Here is a 9,146-nt window from a genome sequence, read left to right as displayed (position 1 = left end):
AAAGATGTTTATTATTAAACATAATTCTTGTGACGGTTTTGCGCGTTTTGCCTAAATAAAGTGTGTGCCTGTTCACAAATCTCTGCTTTCCTGCACCTGACTTCGCTACCAGTACGTACACATCTGACAATGAGGGGGAAAAAAACTATTTAATCCATTTAAGAATAAGGCTGTAACATAAGAAAATGTGGAAAAAATCAAGGGGTTGGAATACTTTCCGAATGCACTATATAATGCCTTCCAAAAGTATTCACACCCCATGACTTATTCCATATTTTGTTGTGTTACAACCTAAATGGATTAAATATACTGAACAAAAATATAAATGCACGTGCAAAAATGTCAACGATTTTACTGATTTACAGTTCATATAAGGAAATCTGTCAATCAAAATAAATAAATTCGGCCCTAATCCATGGATTTCATAAGACTGGGCAGGGGTGCAGCCATGGGTGGGGTCTGGGAGGGCATAGGCCCAGCCACTGGAGTGCCAGGCCCAGCCAATCAGAATACATTTTTCCCCACAAAAGTTTTAAGTTCACATGCACAAGTACAGTGAAATTACTTTCTTGCAAACTCAAAACCCAACAATGCAATAATCAATAACAATGTATTACTAGAAAAAAACATGAGAAACAGGAATAATAAATATGAAATACACAATAAAGCAAATAAGTAAGCATACTATATACAGGAAATATTTTTCAAAAAAGTTGGTTCCAATACCATATTTACAATGGGCAGGAGTACTGGAGTGATGGACGATGATACACTGCATGACCAAAAGTATGTTGACACCTGCTCGTCGAACATCTCATTCCAAAATCATGGACATTTATATGTAGTTAGTCCCACTCCCTCCCTCCCCTTTGCTGCTACAATAGCCTCCACTCTTCTGGGAAGGCTTTCCACTAGGTGTTGGAACATTGCTGCAGAGACTCAGCCAAAAGAGCATTAGTGAGGTCGGCAACTGATGTTGGGCGTTCCAATTCATCCCAAAGGTGTTCGATGTGGTTGAGGTCAGCGCTCTGTGCAGGCTAGTCAAGTTCTTCCACACCGATCTTGACAAACCTTTTCTGTATGGACCTCGTTTTGTGCATGGTGGCATTGCCATGCTGAAACAGGAAAAAGCCTTCCTCAAACTGTTGCCACAAAGTTGGAAGCACAGATTTGTCTAGAATGTCATTGTATGCTGTAGCTTTAAGATTTCCCTTCACTGGAACTAAGGGTCCTAGCCTAAGCCATGAAAAACAGCCCCAGACCATTATTCATTCTCCACCAAACCTTACCGTTGGCACTATGCATTGGGACAGGTAGCGTTCTCCTGGCATCCGCCAAACCCACATTCGTCCCTCAGACTGCCAGATGGTGACTTGTAATCACTTCAGAGAACGCGTTTCCGCTGCTTCAGAGTCAGTTTTAAACTTGGTACTCAGTGTTGCAACCAAGGACAGGTGATTTTTAAGCACTACACGTTTCTGCACTCGGCGGTCCCATTGTGAGAGCTTGTGCGGCCCACCACTTCGCTTGTTGCTCCTAGATGTTTCCACTTCACAATAACGCCACTGACAGTTGACCAGGGCAGCTCTAGCAGGGCATAAGTTTGACGAACTGACTTGTTGGAAAGGTCCTATGACGGTGCCACGTTGAGAGTCACTGAGCTCTTCAGTAAGGCCATTCTACTACCAATGCTTGTCTATGGAGATTGCATGGCTGTGTGCTCAATTTTATACACCTGTCAGCAATGGGAGTGGCTGAAATAGCCGAATCCACTAATTTGAACAAGCTCCTCTGTGGAAATGGGACACCCATCTCTGCAGCACTACACCAATTAACACATTATTTGTTATATATAGGGTATGTAATAGGGTATAGGGACTAGGCAACAGGATATAATATAAACAGAGTAGTGGCAGCTTGTATGTGAGTGGGTGTGCAGGTGTGTAAAGTCAGTATAAATGTATTTGCATATTATGTGTGAGTGAGAAAATGATGGAGTGAGTGTTTGTGTGTGTCTTGGAGTGACAGTGTGTTGGACCCTGTGAGTGTACATAGAGAGCAAATTAAATAAAGGGTCAATAAATATACAAGGTTAACTCAGTCTGTGTAGCTACTTTGTTAGCTATTTATCTGTCGTATTGCTTGAGGATAGAAGCTGTTCAAGAGCCAGCAGAAGAGAAAATAGTCTATGGCTTGTGTGGTTGGAGTCTAACGATTTTCCAGGCCTTCTTTTCTCACCGCCTGATATAGAGGTCCTGGATTGCAGGGAGCTCTTTCTGAGTCTCTAAGAGCATTGCACACACGATTTTAAAATTGCCCATTATTCTTTTCAAAATTCTTCAAGCTCTGTCGAATTGTTTTGTGATCAATTGCTAGACAACCATTTTCAAGTCTTGCCATAGATTTTAAGCAGATTTAAGTCAAAAGTATAACTCGGCCTCTCAGGAACATCCAGTCTTCTCGGTAAGCAACTCCAGTATAGATTTGGCCTTGTGTTTTAGGTTATTGTTATTTCAGCTTTTCCATCGTTTTCTCCATCACGTGGCGACCTCCGGTTCACTTGCTTTCTCCATAACGACTCAGGAGTTCCATGACTTTCAGCCCCGCTTAATGAAGAACCCGGTGTGCCTAAGAAAAGCCACGGGACTTAACGGAATCAAAGCTGACATTCTCGAGCTCCGCAAGAGCCGCTCAACGCGTGGTGCTGTTCCGAGAGCCCGAGTGAAAGGCCACGTTTCAGCTGTTCTGCAGGCGCAACGCGATCATATGATTCAGCATATTCAGGGGCTGAACAGTAATGCTATTACAACCAGTGTGATAGGCAGTGGTGGCTGCACTCCATAAGACCAAAAAGCCAAGGGAGTTTAAACGGATGTGTTGCTGAGATTATTCGGCCAAATAGGCCTATCTTTATCCCACATCTAGATCAGCTGCTAATGACGGAGGTAAAGCGATCTCGTTGCAATCCAACGAAAAGGCCACACATTTTGAATTGTAGGACCCATTTAAGTATAAAAAATACAAATATTTGATGAATGATTGAATTAGGCTTTACTGCTATTAGTCCATAGAAACACATTAAATAACATATTAATGCATGCCAAAACATATAGTAAAAAATAAATAATCAAGAGGAAGTATGTTTTGAAGTGTCTTCTATATCTGAGACAAGAAAGCTCAGGATGACCCATATACCTTTGACGTGGAAATGCCCCATACACGTTAGTCCGACATCCGCCGATGCGCTGGCTTGTAAATGTTTTATTTATTTAAATGAGATTGATGGGATTATTTGTATTATGCTAATTAGATGTTACATTTTCCACTAGATTCATATACAAGTCAAATAGAAAGTAGCATATCTAGGGTTTTGCGTGACGAATTAATTGTATCTGACAGTGATTCTGAAAAGTAGGCCTAAAAGTGCTACAAGAGAGGGATTTTACACCTGTAACAAAGTAACAGTTACTATTAACACATCTAAAAAAAACTAGCAAAAGTAGTTGGCACAGTGTTATTGGTCAGTAAAAACCCTACTGCAGCTGAAATAGGCCTAGTTTGTGAAATGTATCTTTAAACAAAAGGGAAGCCACTTCTATAAGGCAAATATACATAATTACATATATTGCCACAAACTACTCACATTATCAAATATAACAAAAACACATAACACAAAAAACAAGTCCAGCAAAACAAGTCCAGCATGTGATAACCAGTGGGAAAGGACAAAGACTAACAGCTCTGTGCAACAAAAAAACAAATAGGATTGAAAGAGCTGGCTCACTCTGCCTTCTGTGATATCATGAAGTGCTTTCACCTTGCTGTTTAAAAAAACAACATTTAAAAAATGTCTCTCCATCTCAGCTGTCATCCACACGTCACAACTAAGACATCAAGTGCTTTCTGCCTGTTTGTCTTCTGTCTTTCACAGCAGAGTACATCTAGTCACCAAACAAAATAATAATGCACACAAAAATATACTTCAACTACCCATTACTGATAAATCAGTAGTCATTATGGTTCATCTCCAGACTGTCTTTCATTGTAGAAGCAATGGGTGAGGTGGGGCTAGGGGGTTCAAATATCATTTCAGCTAAAATATATATATTTTAAAAAAATTATTGGTATCCTCTCCCACAGGGTACGTGAATTCTGTTGCAAAACGTGTTGCAAAAGAAACCGTTTACGTCAAATGGAAAACGTTTTGCAATGAAAACAAAGAGTTTATATTGGACAAATTCAGGTAGGTCCCTCCTAGTTCCATTAAATTTGCTCCCGTTTGGTTCTTAAACGGTTTCTGTTGCAAGACGTAATGAATACACCCCTGGCTGAAACCACAGCCATAGATGAAATTACATGTTACATTTGCATCCAGGTGCGGTTTTGGACAACAAAGATTCTTTGTCTGGTACGGAAATTGTAATTTCCGCTCCCGAGTGGCGCAGCGGTCTAAGGCGCTGCATCTCAGTGCAAGAGGCATCACTACAGTCCCTGGTTCGAATCCAGTCTATCACATCCGATCGTGATTAGGTGTCCCATAGGGCAGCGCACAATTAGCCCAACGTCGTCTGGGGTAGGCAGTCATTGTAAATAAGAATTTGTTCTTAACTGACTTGCCTAGTTAAATAAAGGTTGAATTTTTTTAAATGATGTCTCGCAGAGAAATTGTAAGCTCTGCTAGTAAGGTGCTAGAGTTCAACCAGACAGGTCTGGAGGTCATTTATGATATAAGAGCCCTCAAAACCCCACAAGGTACTGATGGACTCCAGACATCCTCTTTATCAGGAATTTTAGCTACTCTGCTCGAGGAGACGTTACAGAAAACCAAAGGAATAGAGCCAAATTATCCTTTGTCCAACGCGGTAGTAAGGTTCCTGAATGTTTAAACCACAAGTAGGAGCATCGGGCTGGCCTATCAGTGGAGGCTGCTGAGGGGAGGACGGCTCATAATAATGACTGGAACGGAGTCAATGGAATTACTTTGATACAATTCCACCTATTCCGTTCCAGCCATTACCACGAGCCCATCCTCCCCATTTAAGGTGCCACCAACCTCCTGTGTGGCCTATATCTAACATTGTAGTTGACAGTGTGTTCTGTTGTCTATAGTGTATGGATGATCACTGATCACTCTTGAACTGTACTTTTCTACCTGTATTGTCTGTATACTGTATGTACTTTGTCTATTGTTGATTATATGTTTATGTATGTACAGAGCGACAACCAAAATTTCCCCACGGGGATAATAAAGTCATTATCTGATCTATCTTCTCCTCATTCCTCTTCCATCGCTCACTCTCCTCAGCTGAACTTGTCCTGGATGTTAATGAAGCTGGGGTTGGACTTGGCTCGTTTGGCTGGAGAGGAAAAAGAGTAACTGTTAGCCACCACGCAACATTTAGTCTAAAACCGTTGCTTCACCATTATTCCACGCGTCAAATAAACAGTGTAATGTATCGCTCTTCGACTCCCTGGCCTAGATCATTAGTAGGCTTAAACCCACTATTTGCAAGGACACCATTAAACCTCTCTCCTCCCCCACTCCCAACCCTTAAGAAGAACCACCTCACCCCTCCTTTACAAGTCCACATTATTTGGGACACTCCTACCTCCCCTATGATACAATCTCTATAAACCAGGAGCATGCATTCAAGAGACACCCTGGCTTCCACATATACTTCACTTGAAAAATCTGTGACCACCCCTCCCCAGCATACATCCTCCCACCCCCACACACCCCCCTCCAACCAACCCGTCAAAGAATCTCTCCGTACAACAATGGGTGAATTAAGCTGGTTACTCACGGTGTATGAGCTTGCGTTTCTTTTGTTCCGAGTGAAGGAAGCTGCTCAAGTAGAAGATGATGGGCAGAAAGAGCATGAAGCTGGACACGGCGATGACAGGAACAGTCTCCGCCCGGGGGAAAGAACAATTGAAATCCTTGCTCCACAGTATGCGGGTCATATTCATCTGAAACAAGACAAGATCCCCCCCACAAATCAACACAACAACACAGGAGCTTAAATAAATACAAAAGGGGACACAGTCTCTCTCGTCTATTTGAGTCTCTCTTTTCTATCCATCTGACTCCCTTGCTCCATGTCTGGCCTTCTGTCCCTAGTGCCCTTCTAGTTTCTACTTCACCTCCTTTGAAACTCACGGGTACTACCAGAACTGGGGTACGTCCCAATAATCTCGCCTTGTGCACCCGTTCACTACTCCCCACAAGTTTAAAAGCATTGGATTGATGTTGGCATGGGCTAGATGAGAGTTTCCATACCAGTCATTTCCTTTCAAGTCCATGTAGGGAAGTGAACAAGTGCACACGTCGGGAGAAATAGAGAATTGGGATGCAACCCTGGTGACATCTCTCTCCATTTCTTTCTCAATGGCTGCGTTTACACAGGCAGCCCAATTCTGATCTTTCGCTCAATTATTGGCAAAAGATCTGATTAGTCAAAAGACTAACTAGTGGCAGAAAAAAAATCTGAATTAGGCTGCCTGTGTAAACGCAGCATAAGAGTCCCCTAGGGGGTACTGTTTCACATCTTCCACATTTCTATTAGTAAACTTTACATCCTCAAATGTATTCTGCACTAGTGCGAAAACAGATTTCTAACAGTGGTCCTCTGTAGCTCAGTTGGTAGAGCATGGCACTTGCAAAGCCAGGATAGTGGGTTCACTTCCCATGACCACCCATATGTAAAATGTAATCACACATGCCTTTAAAATAGCTTTTTCCATTTTTACTCTGAAAAATGGCATTTAATACAATATTACCACAAATAGCATGAAAGGCTTTGTGTGACACAGGGTCATATTAATCTGAAAACAAGATCCCCTAACCATCAACACAGGAGAGGCATTTCCTTGTTTTTCATTGTTTTTTCCCTGTCTCTTTTCCTACCGTGTCAGACAATGTTTGAGTACCATATGCGTCAAATGTTTTGCATCTTATGCATACTGCCTTGTTGCAAGTCAGACATATTTTTTTAGTGCCAACCTCTGTTTGGCACTCCACCCATGCAAAAGTTGATTGGCAACATGTCACTAGTTTCCATCTAGACTATCATACCCCACCCCTTTTCATCATCTTTCTGAGGAGAACTTTACCAGGCACATGGGAAGCCTGGGCTTCCAAGGCTAACATGAATGACAAAGCGCAAGATGTAACGACAACCTGTGGCTATGAAATACATACAGAGTCCTCGATGTCGATGCAGAGGGTGTGATTCTTCTCCATGCGGCTGTACAGCTCATTCAGTCCTCTGTATGTGGCCTTACATTCCGTACAAAGCTCTGAGTGGTTACCCTGCTAAATCACACAAAGTGGAAACAGTTCAGTTAGAAACTACATATCAGAACTCAACTTTATACTCCCCTCTCCCTCCCTAGTGGCTTTAGATGGATTTTAGTCCCGACTAGATTTTTAAATCTCTTTTACCTACACTAGGGACCCACCTTCTGGTACTTCTCGAAGCAGCTGAGGGACTGGTTCAGAGTTTCCATGAAGTAAAGGGTGTCATTGGTCAGGCTGTAGTGTCTCAGGCTTACACAACCTTAGAGACAGGGAGTCATCATTCAGAAATCATGAACCATGGAAGGGTTAAAGATCAAACTTATATATTCTGCCTCCTGGCTTTCACATAGCAATTATTTTCATAGCATCGATCACAAAGGAAAGGAGGCAAGGAAAGGAAGTAAAAAAACATATTGAGCCACAGCAAATAGCAAAGCTAATGATATATACAGGAGTACATGGAGTATCAGCATATAACAAAATGTGTTGATAATACTAAGCAGTCCACCTACGATTACATTCTGAAGCAGTCCAGATGTCCTCCAGGTTACTGTAGAGCAGGAACACCAACATCAGCCTATCAGAACGCAGTAGGCTGTCTCTGCAGCTCACATTCCCCGGGCCCATCTGGAAACAGACACACAAGCAGTCTCACCAAGGGTGTTCAAGATCCCACATGTGTAGACCTACTGGTTAGAATATATATCTTACACTGAGGATTTAGTGGAAACAGCTTGAAGTGCTAAGAAACTGAAATAGGTGGCAAAGCAGTGCCATTAGGCCAAAGCACACAGAGATGATTTGATCTCAATTATGGCAACAGTAAGGCATGGCTTGTGTCCTCCTAATCACTGAGCATGTTTATTTATAATTAGTTTTCTATTAATTGTTTCCTGAATAACTAGTCTTGTGATTTTCAATTTCCCCTACTATCCACTGGCATAGGCTACTAGCAACAGTCACAAGACATGACGCATGTGACCACGGCACACCAATTAGCCCACAGCACAGGGCAAAAACATGGCGATGCATAATCTAAATAAAAAGTGAATGACAAACTCTGAGAGAAAACGACGGAAAAACACAAATGTTTTCACGCTACCTGGTCTGATATGTTTTTGTAGATTTCCATAAGGTTGCCGTAGGTGCCATAACAGTTTTGGCACACTTTGACAGGGCGCGCGGCGGACACCAAACAATTAACATACGTTGAATATCGCTGCCCAAAGATAGCCAGCAGCTCGACGCAGTAATTGCTGACCTCCAGATCTTCTGGAAACGCCGACAACAGGTTGAGAGAGAACTGTGAACGGAGACTGGGGTGAAACACGGACGACTGAGGCACCACTGCCACGGCGAGTTGCCTCAAGCCGCTTGCGCTCTGCTCTGAACCAGGGATGGTGGTGTTTACAGCGACAACAGATGTTTGAGCATTGGTGTAATATGTCAACGCTATCAATAACGCACCCACCTGAACAATAAACATGTTTGTGAAATAGGGAAGTTTTAAGAAGCACCTTCCAAAGCTCATACACAATAACAGTCCATCACTTCCTGTTCCTGTCTGCTTACTACTGTGGTCATGTGATAATGAGGATCTCGAGAGAACTGGGTGGGGGGAAGCGCTTTACTGTGCTGATTCAGAATGTTATTCCGAAACCAGTTATTTTTACAACATACTCGATTAAGCAATACTAACTGATTGTAGAACTGTAATTGTATCATTTTGCAGTGAGCACATGCATGTGTTATACTGTAGCGAACTTTGTAACCCCCTCTCTGGCTCTCAGATTAGTTTATCTGCTGTACTAAATAAGGTCAATGTCAAGGTGGCTATTTGGAGATC

At 42.3% G+C, this 9,146-nt stretch overlaps 1 protein-coding gene across 4 annotated transcripts; it reads right to left on the bottom strand.

Moving 5' to 3' along the window:
- Positions 1 to 3,027: 3,027 nt before the first annotated feature.
- On the bottom strand, positions 3,028 to 8,896 carry ostm1 (osteoclastogenesis associated transmembrane protein 1). 4 transcript variants are annotated; one of them, XM_020455141.2, is made up of 7 exons: positions 8,772 to 8,885; positions 8,403 to 8,603; positions 7,813 to 7,927; positions 7,462 to 7,559; positions 7,202 to 7,315; positions 5,805 to 5,970; positions 3,028 to 5,357 (listed from the first exon to the last, which is right to left on the bottom strand). In XM_020455141.2, exons 1-7 carry the CDS (start codon positions 8,829 to 8,831, stop codon positions 5,302 to 5,304), a joined length of 810 nt encoding a protein of 269 aa, XP_020310730.1. In that variant the 5' UTR covers positions 8,832 to 8,885; the 3' UTR covers positions 3,028 to 5,301. The 4 variants fall into 4 exon arrangements, with proteins under 4 accessions (XP_020310730.1, XP_020310729.1, XP_031656819.1 ...); XM_020455140.2 differs by having other exon boundaries at positions 7,202 to 7,312; positions 8,403 to 8,891; XM_031800959.1 differs by lacking the exon at positions 8,403 to 8,603 and having other exon boundaries at positions 8,772 to 8,866.
- Between the last annotated feature and the right edge of the window lie 250 nt (positions 8,897 to 9,146).

This window comes from Oncorhynchus kisutch, linkage group LG21, assembly GCF_002021735.2.
Source record: "Oncorhynchus kisutch isolate 150728-3 linkage group LG21, Okis_V2, whole genome shotgun sequence".
NCBI classification, from domain to species: Eukaryota; Metazoa; Chordata; class Actinopteri; order Salmoniformes; family Salmonidae; genus Oncorhynchus; species Oncorhynchus kisutch.
Note: the sequence above shows the minus strand (reverse complement) of the source record. Positions and strands in the feature narration are given on the sequence as shown.